We start from the raw sequence: 12,429 nt of genomic DNA, 5'->3' as shown, positions 1-12,429 counted from the left end.
AAGCCCCTGCGGCGCGACTCTTCCCTCCCGCCCTCCCCCTCCCCCCCCCCGGGCAGGCCTCAGCTGGGCCCGTGGTAATGGGGGAGGGCGGGGGAGAGAGGGTGAAGCGGGGACCTGGGGATCAAACCCCAATGACACCCCCTCACCCCAATGACTCTTCCTCACCCCCGAATTACACCCGAATCACATCCCTTTCACACCCCATCACACCTGAATCACACCACAATCACATCCATGAAGGGGATACAGGGAGATGAGGGGATTTGGGGGGAGGAGGAGGAGGAGGGGTGTAGGTAAGGGATGGGGGACAAGCTGGGGCAGGAAGAGTGAAGGGGATACAGGGAGATGAGGGGATTTGGGAGGAGGAGGAAGGGGGCAGGTGAGGGATGGGGGCGGAGCTGGGGCAGGAGGGGTGAAGGGGATACGGGGGTGAGGGGATTTGGGAGGAGGAGGGGTGTAGGTGAGGGATGCAGAGGAGCTGCGGCAGGAGGAGTGAAGGGGATACAGGGAGATGAGGGGATTTGGGAGGAGGAGGAGGAAGGGGTGGGGGAGGAGTGAAGGGGATACAGGGAGATGAGGGGATTTGGGAGGAGTGAAGGGGGCGGGTGGGGGAGGAGCTGGGGTGGGAGGAGTGAAGGGGATTTGGGGAGATGAGGGGTTTTGGGAGGAGGAGGGAAGGGTAGGTGAGTGTGGGGGGAGGAGTGAAGGGGATACAGGGAGATGAGGGGATTTGCGAGGAGTGAAGGGGGCAGGTGACGGCTGGGGGAAGAGCTGGGCGGGAGGGGTGAAGCGGATACGGGGAAATGAAGGGATTTGGGGGGAGGAGGAGGAGGAAGGGGTAGGTGAGGGGTTGGGGGAGGAGCTGGGGCAGCAGGGTCAAGGGGATACAGGGAAATGAAGGATTTGGATGGGGGGCACATGCCCCCGGAGGTGGGGTTAGGGAGCTTGATCTAGGGGAGAGGGGTGAGGGCCTGGGGGAGAGGTAGCAGGGGCTGAAATGGTTTCAGGGGAGAAAATTGAGGCACAGAAACCAGGGAGGGGAAGCAACGCTGAGGGGGGGGAATGGCTGAGGAAAACCCCGTAACCTACTGTCCCCAGTCCCGGCAGGGTCACCCGTCCCCCTCACTGCACATTTGGCTGCTCCCCTGGCAGCATCGGTCAGCGACGCTCCCTCTGACGCTCGCTGTTGCACATACTGAGGGCAGGTCCCAGCTTGTTTCTCACCCCGCACTGGCAGCTCCGAGGTTCTGCCTCCTCCCTCCACAGGGGGAGAAAGCACAAGACCCTCCATCTTCCCCGCCACCCACAAAGGCCAATCAGCCATGGAGGAAAGAGACCCTCCCGTCCTCACCTCAATTAGTTGCACACTTGATGAACTAGCCCCACCCCCATTTCCGACTGGAGATTTAACAACAGTTAGTATGTCCAAGACCTTGGAGTGATCTCTCCTGGTGACTGAACTGAATTTGAAGTTTCTCCATGTTGTCATGGAGGGAGCAGAGAAAAAGCAAACAAAATAAGAAATGACTATTTCAGTAAATGGGCATTTTCTCAAAGTCCCCAATAAACCTGAGCCACAGTTTGGCAAATAAAATTAGTATCTGCTTATGTGACCCAATATCCTTTAAGAGGAAAAAAAACCCACATCACACAAGATACAGCCAGTTTCATAGAACTAGAAATTCCAGAGCAGGTTAAATATGACGACTCAGAATCAGGACAAGAGATTCTCCCATTGCATTCTCCTCTGAGCAGTTCAAACCTCCTGCTCTCATTAGTATCAAGTCATATTATTTACACAAGTTCTAGCATAGTGGTAATGGAAAAAACAAAACAAAACCAACCAGCCACCCTCCCCATCTGCAAACAATCCCATATCAGTAGGTAAAGTCCTACAACAGGCTTTGCCAACCGTTGACAAACTGGGATTTCAACTCCAAATGATCTCACTGTATTTGAGGTCCATCCAGGTCTGTGACACTTTCATCTCAGGCCCTAAATTACTGTTTAAGAGCAAAGAAAACAAATTGTAAACCACAAACAGAGGGCTGAGAACCCTGAATGATAGGACACATTGAGTGGTGGAACTGTAGAAAGTAGAGAAGATAAATTCTAGCTGGTGTCATGGAGCCACCAGGTGATGCTCTGGAACTGCTCCCTATGAAACCGGTCAGGACTCTGCGGAAGCCTCCTCTCTCTGAGCAGACTGTCTCCAGGGCAAGAAGCTTACGCAGCTTCCACCTTCCTGGGTCTGGCTCCAGAGCATTCAGCATCCGCTGCCCCACCGTACACTTCCCACAGCAAGCCCCACACAGGTGGGGTCCTGGGAAAGCCACAGGGTCCTGCACACCAATTTCGCAGTCAGACGTGACTCTCAGCCAGACAGTAAAACAGAGGTTTATTAGATTACAGGAGCATGGTCTAAAACAGAGCTTGTAGGTACAGAGAATGGGACCCCTCGGCCGGGTCCATTCTGGGGAGGCAGGAAGACCAGAGCCTCATCTGGCTTCGCTCCATTTCCCCAGCCATCTCCAAACTGAACCTCCCTCCAGCCTCTCACCCAGCCTCTGTCCAGTTTCTCGGGCACAGGTGTCACCTGGCTCCAACCTCCCTCCTGGGTTCTCATGTTACATGCTCAGATAGCTTCCCTCAAGCAAAGTCTCCCATCCCCAATGCAGCCAGTCCCAATAAACCTCCCCTGCTACCTTCCCAGGCCAATACTCCCCACTCCCAGAGGCACCCACCCAGTATTCAAAGAAAACATTGAGAACATTCCCACTTCGTCGGAGTCACACACCCCGATTCCCACCACCGAGGTATTGGTGCAGCACACAGGGAAACTGAGGCACACACAGTATTCATGTAAAACTCACATAGGCTCACATACAACATAACAAGGGAAAATCTCCACTTTATCACACCCTCTATCCCCGCGCCTTCTCTGTTATATTTACATTGAGGAAAAAGGGTACAAGACACAACTGCTATTCAGCAGAACCCCAGTGCAATCTGGGAACGAGGGTCAGATCCTGTCCCTAATGGGGGAACCTGGGGACTAACAATCACTGCAGTGGGAGGAAAAGTATAACGTGGATGCTCCAAAATTGGTTAGCTAGGAAAAGTGATGGAGGTTGTGTCCAGTGGTGAGGGAGCTGAGACGCCACAAATGCTGCCTTAAAGTTCACTACTTCAGAATAGGAAAAGGGGGGGAAAAAAATCTTTCCCGAGTCCTAGACAAGATTTTCATGGTGTTATTCTCCCTTGCCACCTCTCTGGTGATGCATAAGAGAAAAGCTCTGATGGAAGGTTTTCCCGCACTCACAGGCATTAATAGGGTTTCTCCCCTGTGTGGATCCTCTGATGTGTAATAAGGCCAGATTCCGAGCGAAGGTTTTCCCACAACACGCAGCATCCATAGGGGTCTCCCCGGGTGTGGATTCTCTGATGCCAAGTAAGGTGTGAGTTGTCAATGAAGGTTTTCCCGAACTCACGGCAGTTGTAGGGTTTCTCAGCTGTGTGGATCCTCCAATGATTTAGAAGGGCTGAGTGCCAAGAGAAGGTTTTCCCACACTCATGGCATTTATAGGGTTTCTCCCTTGTGTGACTCCTCTGATGCGCAATGAGATTTGAATGCTGAGTGAAGGTTTTCCCACACTCGCAGCATCCGTAGGGGCGCTGCCCTCTATGGATTCTCTGATGGCAAATAAGGTGCGAGCTCTCAGTAAAGGTTTTCCCGCACTCACAGCATCCATAGGGTTTCTCCCCTGTGTGCCTCCTCTGATGGCGAATAAGGTGTGAGCGCTGAGCGAAGGTTTTCCCGCACTCACAGCATTCATGGGGTTTCTCCCCTGTGTGCCTCCTCTGATGGCGAATAAGGTGTGAGCGCTGAGCGAAGGTTTTCCCGCACTCACAGCATTCATGGGGTTTCTCCCCTGTGTGGATTTTCTGATGGTGTAAGTGCCTCCTGAACTTTTTCCCACACTCAAAGTCCGTGTTATTTCTCTCTCCCGTCAGGATTCTCTGCCAGGCCGTGGCTTCCTTGAGGCCTCTTGTGAGTTTCCCCGATAATGAACAGATATTCCAACTTTCTGCGCTGGCTGGTTCCCCTGACGCTTCTCTGGCCTGTGCTGCCCCGAGAGCCTTTTCCCTGCTCACAACTCCTGGACACACTCCCTTTGCATCTTTGCAACAACGCCCCACATGCTTCCACTTGCTCCTCTTCTGCTGAGGTTGTCTGCTCCACAGTCTCTCTCACCATCCCCTCACCTGCCGGGACAGAGAAAGGAAAACCTCAGAAACCGGAAAGCGAAAAGGGGGGAACAAGCCAAGACTGTAGCTGGAGATGGGGAAATTCAGTCCCTGATTTTTCTCCAACAGGGAGAGAGGAGAGGATCAATTCTGCATCCAGTTCCCACCGAAACACTCAGAGAGAAGGGAGTCTGGGGAGAGAACTACTGCCAGGAGTTAGGATGGGTAGGAAGCCAGGAACAGTATCTGCCCTGAGGACAGGACACCTGCTGAGGACCACCCTGAACCCAGAGACCTCACAAGGTCTTTGCTGGGAACCCCAGCTGTTTCCTTCAACAGCTGAGTAGGTTTAGTGATCCCTCACCCATGCAGCTGCCTCTCAGGATCTCTTTCCTCTGAGCCCTGGAAATCTGAGGCCCACGGCTCTTCCTCTTGTTCCAGCTGGGAGATGACATCAGGTTTGAAAAGTGGGAACCCTGCTCAGGGCAAAGAAAACCAGTGAGATCAGGTAACACGCAAAAGAAGAAGTTACTCAACTTGTGCAGTAACAATGGTTCTTTGAGATGGGTCTCCCTATGGGTGCTCCACTGTAGGTGCTAGCACGTTAAAAATAGTTGTGTAGACCGGTGGCTTTCCACACTACTGTGCTCGTTTCAGGGGTCTGATTTGTCCTGCGTACCTCCGAGTTACACCTCATTTAAAAACTACTTGCTTACAAAATCAGACATAAATACAAAAGTGTCACCGCACACCATGATTTGCTGACTTGCTATTTTTACCCATATCATTATAAACTAGATAATTGGAATATAAACTATTATACTTACATTTCAATGTATATTATATAGATCAGTATAAACAAGTCATTGTATGAAATTTTACTCTGTACTGACTTGGCTAGTGATTTTGCTATAGCCAACTCTGGAAGACCTCTGTGTACCCCAGGGGATGACACATACGCTGGTGTAAACACTGCAGCTCAGGCTTAAGAGACTGAGCTCCAGCCCAATCTACAACATATTTGCAGTTACATACAGGCCACCAAGGCCAGTCTGGGGACCCAGACTGGGAGGGTCTCTCCCAAAGGCAGCGCAAACATCCCAATATGTGCTACTTCCGAGGCTTTGCTGTTTGGAAGGGTGTTCCCCACAGCTCCACCACTCTGAGACAGGGCCATTTTGGAGGGCAGCACCCTTGTGTGTCATGATGGCACCTCAGCGACTCTCAATGATTTCAGACTCCTTATAAACACCGTCTCTTCTGGGGTGCTGCAGCCAGTAGGTATTTACAGCCACATGAGAGAGGCTTTGCATTGTCCAGTGTGCTGCCTTCATACGAGGACAGTTCTCGATCGTGTTTCCATGTACATGGAGACAGGCCTATGCTACTTCAACCGGAATTACACCTCCCATCCCGGACGAGAATTCACTCCTTCACACCCAGTCCAGTAACGAAAGGCACATTGAGAGGGAAGCTGACCCATGCTTATTTTTCATTAAAAAACTACTAAATAAAGCCCCCATTCTCCAGACGGGCGACCAAGGTCAACAGTGAAGGGCTAGGAGCAGAATCATAAAATAACAAACACACGGGGTAAAAGGACCTCAAGGTGTCAGTTAGTCCATCCTCCAGCCAAGGCAGGACCAAGTATACACAGACCACGGTTTAACTCTTCTTCAAAACCTCCAGTGACCAGGATCCCACAACCTCTCTTGGCCCATATTACACAGGAGGTCAGACTAGATGACCGAATAGTCTCCCTTGGTCTTAAAATGTCTTGACTGACAGAAGGAAGGACTTAGCACATGCCATTGTGCGTTGTGTCCTCAGATGTGAACACCGGCATTTATTCGCAGGCATTCCAGCAGTGTGCACTGTGCCAGCTGTAGCTTTACATGAACAGTGGAGGGACTAGCTTGCAGAGCTGGACACGAGAGAGGTGCACATGAAGTGGAAGGAAAGGTCTTCCTCATTCAGTGCAGAGTGGTGTAGGCAGCATCAATAAAGGCGCACAAGGGTGTGTTTGCCACAAGGTTTGTCAGCAGGCTGGTGCCATACATGCCTGGGGTCCCTGGGGTCAGTGAGGGTAAGTGAAGGCAAGGACTCAGAAGGAATCCTCATTGGAAGGGTAAAGGGGTGGTGACATTATGAAGTCCAAGATGGATTGTGTGCAGTAGGCTCAGGGTCTCAAAGCAGGCTGGGGGGAGGCAGCTTTGTTCCCTGCATCGGACCTAACCCCAAGTTTGCCTTAGCAAAGAGATGGTGTCAGCGTTTGCCGTGTCCTGCGCCGGGTGCTCTGCTCCCAAAGTGTTCTGGTAGCGGGGAGGAGGGAAAGAGCGCTGGTCTGCGTCTCATGGCCTCTCGGGTGTCGCTGAAACAGGGCAACGCTGAGGGTGTATTGTGAACCTTAACTCTTCATTTCCCTTCTAAGAACTGAGGGGATGGGAACTTACCCAGCGAGGTTACGTTCTTGAGTTCTCCTGCATGACATGTCTGTAAAGGGCTCTCTAGCGGGGTCCAGCAGAGCCTCCTTTCCCTGGTGAAATACACAGCCACCTCCGAAAGTCCCAGCCCCTGAAGAGGAAGAGCCCCCCACTCTGCACTGCTGCCCGTGAAACCCACCGGTCACAGGGGAGAGGGCCAATCACATGGAAGCTCTGGGCAGGCAGGATCACACTCCCTCCCCATCAGAACAGACAGGAGGCATCAGGGGGGGAAGAGAGAGAGAGAGCGCCCCTCGCCCCTTCTAGCAGAGAGAGATGGGAGGGGTCTGAACATTCAACACTCACCTACCTGCCAGAGGCTGATACAGGTGATAGAGCCTCTGGCAGATATCCCAACAGCCTCCCCAGTGCCAGCACTTGGATGGGATGGGATTGGGTGTCTTCCCCGGGCCTCACTGGCGGTTGCCCTCTGGCTAGTAGGTTCAGACTCCAGCATTGGAGGCTGGTACATTTCCCCAGCCCAGTCCAGGGGGGGCTGACAAATTAGGGAATTTCCACCCACAAACCCCATGGGTCTGTTGCTAGAATCTAGGCACCACCATAAACAAATCCCAGCTGGTTTGTCACACCCTTCTCCCTTTCTCACCCTGGGTATTTCCTGCCCCCACCCACCTCCTGACTACCCCCAGAAGCACCCACCTCCTATGTCTTTACTGCCCTTTCCGCCAACAGGCCCACTGTGCCAAAGTGAGAATGTTCTTAATGTTGTCTCTGAATATTTGGGGATGCCTCAGTTTCCCCTATGCCTTTCTTAAGTATCTTGGGGGGGGACCAGGGTGTGTGATTGTTGTAGAGCCCTAGAGGGCCAGTGTGATGGTGTCTGCACAGAGAATGGCCAACATCCTGTCTCCTGGTAACTGATGGCCTGGGCCCCTCCTCCCCTGCAAGGTGCCAACTGAAGGTGTTGGAGAACAAAGAGATCAGGTGGCCTCCTGGCCCAGGAAATAGACAAAGGCCAGAGCAGGGGCTGGAGGGAGTTTCAGTTTCAAGCTGGCTGGGGAAATGGAGGGAGGCCCAGACTGGGTTCTGGGCTCCCTAACCCTCCCATGATGGACCTGACTTAGGGCTCCTGTTTCCTGTACCTAGAAGCTCTGGTCTGGACCGTGTTCTTGTCGTCTAATAAACCTTCTGTTTTACTGGCTGGCTGAGAGTCACGTCTCACTGCGGAGTTGGGGAGCAGGGCCCTCTGGCTTCCCCAGGACCCCCTGGGCAGACTCGCTGTGGGAAGCCACGTGTGGAAGGGGCTGCTGTGAATGCTCGAGGTCAGACCCAGGAAGGTTGAAGCCCTGGTGACAGTCTGCTCAGAGAGGAGGCTCCCCCAGAGTCCCGACTGCCCTCGTATGGTGCAGTTCCAGAGCATACCCGGAACACCGTGACAACTGACAAATTAGGGAATTGCCACCCACAAATCCCATGGGTCTGTTGCTAGAATCTAGGCCTCACCATAAACTAATCCCAGCCCGTTTGTCACACCCTCTCCCCATCCCTTTCTCCACCCTGGGTATTTCCTGCCCCCTCCTCCTAACCACCCCAGAAGTACCCACCTCCTATGGCTTTACTGCCTTTCTGCCAACAGGAGCCCACCAGCAACTGCTCGATAATCCCTACCTGAGCTGGCCCCACGGCAGCCATCTCTCTTGCCTGGGAGGATGGGACGTGACACTGCAGCCTGTCAGGGCATGAAGGGGACGTGTCAGAACAGGACAGTCACGTCACATCACAATTCCCCCCGGCTCTTTCCTCGCAGATGGATGTTCTCGACTCTGTCATGCAAATAAGAGAAATATTCAAAACACAATTAGTAATGGGAGGGGGGAAGACATGGGACTTCAACTACCCAGACACCTGTTAGAAAAGGAATTCAAACAGACACAAAGTGTCCAATGAGCTCTTGGAATGTGTTGGGGACACATGTTTGCTTCAGAAGATGGACGTAGTAACCAGGGGGACAGGCATTTCAGGGTTGATGCTGACTAACCGATGGGGAGGACAGGACAATGGACTGTGAAAAGACTCCGTACTGCCACTGACTCATGGACGCTGTGACACTACTGAGTAAGGTGGTCTTGTCACCCGATACTCAACATTACCTGGGACTTCTTGTAACTTTCCATGGGAAAGGAAGGGTGGGGCAAGAGGTCAAGTTTCAGAAACAAAAGATTCCCGCCTTGTGTAAATCCCATTTAAGGGTGGAGAGAAAGGAAAAGACTCCTCTTCTCCGTGGCCTGTCTGCCCAAGAAGAAAGACTGCTAAAGCCACCTGAAGCCAAGGCCAGGAGGGAGTCCAGACTGAGATAGGGGTCCAGTCTGAACAGAAACATAACTGGAACTCTGAACCATGGAAACTTTGCAATCTGCCTCAAATAACATTTAGGGTAAAAAAATTACATTGTGTAACCTGTTTTTAAGTAGATTGAGCTTAACTTGCGTATTCTGCTTTGTTCTGTCTGTTCTCTCTTACATTCACTTAAAATTCACCTTTTGTGGTTAATAAACTTCTTTTGTTTATAATATAACCCAGTTTATGTAATTTAACGGGGGGGAGGGGAAGTTGTGCATATCTCCCTCTACATTGATGGAGGGGACGATTTTCATAAAACCTTTGGGTCTGTACCCCTTAAAAGGAGCGGGCACCAGAGTGTTGGGGCAAGTCCCTAAGGCTGAATCTTTCCAGAGCGGATCTGTCTCTCTGTGAAGCTGGGCGTGGCTCTGCCGTGTGCTTGGCTGGAAGAGGCTTGCGAGCCTAACCCGGCCAGGTAAAGGGCACCCAGGCTGGCAGAACAGGCTGCCTCAGTGGCACCCCAGCACGTCAGGTGACACCCCAAAGGGCCAAACCCATCACAGCGAGGTGCCATGGGAACAAAATTCTAAGGAGAATAGAGCTCAGGAGAGCTGGCAGTTTCTCAGAGACAGGACTAAACAAGCAACAGCAAACGATCACAATGCGAAGGAAAGACGGAAAGAATAGTAAGCTGCCAATACGGCTCCATTATGCGCTCTTTAACGACGAGACAATAAAAAGAAATCCTACAAAAATTTCAATCATGGACAAATTGCTATGGGTGAGTACAAAAGAACAGCACAAGCATAGAATCACATTGCAACAACACATCATCAGTAGGGTAAAACTAACCTGTCTCACGACGGTCTAAACCCAGCTCACGTTCCCTATTAGTGGGGTGACAATCCAACGCTGGTGAATTCTGCTTCACCATGATAGGAAGGAACCTCGAGAGGTCTCTAGCCCAATTCTCTGCACTCATGGCAGGACTAAGTATTAGCTAGACCATCCCTGAGAGGTGTCTTATCCAACTTGCTCTTAAAAATCTCCAGTGACCGATATTTCACAGCCTCCCTAGACAATTTATTCCAGTGCTTAACCACCCTGACAGTTAGGAAGTTTTTCCTAATGTCCAACCTAAACCACCTTTGCTGTGTCAAAAATAGACTCAGGACTCACAGTTTGTCAGACCACTCTGTTTTATTAGCACAGCGCTCCGCTAACAACACCCAGATAACGTGATCCCCATGCAAGACACAAACTATCTTATTTATACAGATAAAAGGACGAGAACTGAACAAGATAACAAAGGAAGCAGAATGTGATAAGTTTACCTGAGCTAGGCATGCATATCTTATTTCCTTACTAACTATTACCGATCTTCTGTTAATGTTTCGCCATTAGCACTATTGTTTATGCCTAATGTTTCTTTTCTTGGCACCTGTATTTCAACATTTCTTAATTCTGCTTAAAGGTACATACAACACTTTTTTAATCCAGTCTTATTTTTACAATATAATTCTTCATTCTATTTTCACAGCTGCAATTTAAGCCCCTTGTCCTTGTCCTGTCTTGAGACGTTAAGGAGAACAATTTTTCTCCCTCCTCCTTGTAACAACCTTTTAGTGCTTGAAAACTGTTATGTCCCCTCTCTTCTCTTCTCCACACTAAACACATCCAAGTTTTTCAATCTTCCCTCATAGACTTTTCAACATTTTTGTTGCTCTTCTCTGAACTTTCTCCAAATCTTTCCTGAAATGTGGCACCCAGAACTGGACACAATACTCCACCTGATACCTAATCAGCAGAGAGCAGAGCGGAAGAATGACTTATTGTGTCTTGCTTACAACACTCCTGCTAATATAGCCCAGAATCAAGTTCGCTTTTTTTGCGACAGGGTTACCCCGTTGACTCATATTTAGCTTGTGACCCACTATGACCCCCAGCTCCCTTTCGGCAGTGCTCCTTCCTAGGCAGTCATTTCCCATTCTGTATGTGTGCAACTGATAGGTCGTTCCTAAGTGGAGCACTTTACATTTGTCCTTATTTGGTCAGAGAAGGGCAATTAAAATGATTAGGGGTTTGGAACAGGTCCCATATGAGGAAACATTAAAGAAGCTGGGACTTCTCAGCTTGGAAAAGAGAAGACTAAGGGGGGATATGATAGAGGTCTATAAAATCATGAGTGATGTGCAGAAAGTGAATAAGGAAAAGTTATTTACTTGTTCCCATATTACAAGGATAGGGACCACCAAATGAAATTAATGGGCAGCAGGTTTAAAACAAATAAAAGGAAGTTCTTCTTCACACGCCGCACAGTCAACCTGTGGAACTCCTTGCCTGAGGAGGTTGTAAAGGCTGGGACTGTAACAGGGTTTAAAAGAGAACTAGATAAATTCATGGAGGTTAAGTGCATTAATAGCTATTAGCCAGGATGAGTAAGGAATGGTGTCCCTAGCCTCTGTTTGTCAGAGAGTGGATGGCAGGAGAGAGACCACTCCCTTGGGGCACCTGGCATTGACCACTGTGGGCAGATAGGATGCTGGGGGATGGACCCTTGGTCTGACCAGTACGGCCGTTCTTATGTTCTTAAATTTCATCCTATTTACTTCAGACCATTTTGTCCAGATCATTTTAAATTTTAATCCCATCTTCCAAAGCACTTGCAACCCCTCCCAGCTTGGTGTGGTCCACAAACTTTTTAAGTGTCCTCTCTATGCCATTATCTATATCACTAACAAAGATATTGAACAGAACCGGACCCTGAACTGATCCCGGTGGGACCTCAATCGATATGCCCTTCCAGCTTGAGTGTCGACCACTGAGAACCACTCTCGGGGGACAGTTTTCCAACCAGCTACGCACACCACCTAATGATAGTTCCATTCCAGTTGTACTTCTCTAGTTTGTTTAGGAGAAGGTCATGCAAGACAGCATCAAAAGCATTACTGAAGTCACCATATACCATGTCTACTGTTTCCCCTCTATCCACAAGCTTGTTATCCTGTCAAAAAAAAAAAAAATTAGGGTGCTTTGACACAATTTGTTCCGCACAAATCCATGCTGACTGTACTTATCACCTTATTACTTCTAGGTGTTTGCTAAATGAAAAAGCTGATTGGTCTATAATTCCCCAGGTTGTCCTTAACTATTCAGGTAATTATTATTAATGAAGAAGAGGAAGAAATAGTGAAAGAACAGGTTAAAATATGTAGATACAGTAGATATATTAAGTCAGCCATTAAATTAGTCTTAGCTCAAGGAATAGCTGAGGCAATCTGGGAAACACTTACCAATCATCTTTGAGAACACCTGGAGAATGGTGAAGACTGGAGATGTGGCAAACATTGTACCCATCTTTTAAAACAGAACTGGGGAATAACGTCAAGCCTTCCTT

At 49.9% G+C, this 12,429-nt stretch overlaps 1 protein-coding gene and 2 long non-coding RNA genes across 3 annotated transcripts in view; all 3 read right to left on the bottom strand.

The window, feature by feature from the left end:
* Positions 1–3,327: 3,327 nt before the first annotated feature.
* LOC115643113 (zinc finger protein 850-like) overlaps positions 3,328–12,429 on the bottom strand; it is a 38,147-nt gene continuing 29,045 nt past the window's right edge. The window contains exons 2-4 of the mRNA XM_030546929.1: positions 8,297–8,421; positions 4,613–4,724; positions 3,328–4,048 (exon numbers count right to left, since the gene is read on the bottom strand). Coding sequence (XP_030402789.1) covers positions 3,328–4,048; positions 4,613–4,724; positions 8,297–8,421 — 958 coding nt within the window. The remainder of the gene's footprint in view (positions 4,049–4,612; positions 4,725–8,296; positions 8,422–12,429) is intronic.
* LOC115643159 lies at positions 4,232–6,792 on the bottom strand. Its single transcript, XR_003998288.1, has 3 exons — positions 6,702–6,792; positions 4,613–4,724; positions 4,232–4,266 (listed from the first exon to the last, which is right to left on the bottom strand). It is a non-coding gene; the product is annotated as an uncharacterized LOC115643159 (long non-coding RNA).
* Positions 8,356–12,368, bottom strand: LOC115643158. The gene is made up of 3 exons (XR_003998287.1): positions 12,326–12,368; positions 11,903–12,036; positions 8,356–8,513 (listed from the first exon to the last, which is right to left on the bottom strand). It is a non-coding gene; the product is annotated as an uncharacterized LOC115643158 (long non-coding RNA).

The sequence above is a fragment of the Gopherus evgoodei genome, unplaced genomic scaffold (genome assembly GCF_007399415.2).
Source record: "Gopherus evgoodei ecotype Sinaloan lineage unplaced genomic scaffold, rGopEvg1_v1.p scaffold_51_arrow_ctg1, whole genome shotgun sequence".
In the NCBI taxonomy this organism is placed as follows: domain Eukaryota; kingdom Metazoa; phylum Chordata; order Testudines; family Testudinidae; genus Gopherus; species Gopherus evgoodei.
Note: the sequence above shows the minus strand (reverse complement) of the source record. Positions and strands in the feature narration are given on the sequence as shown.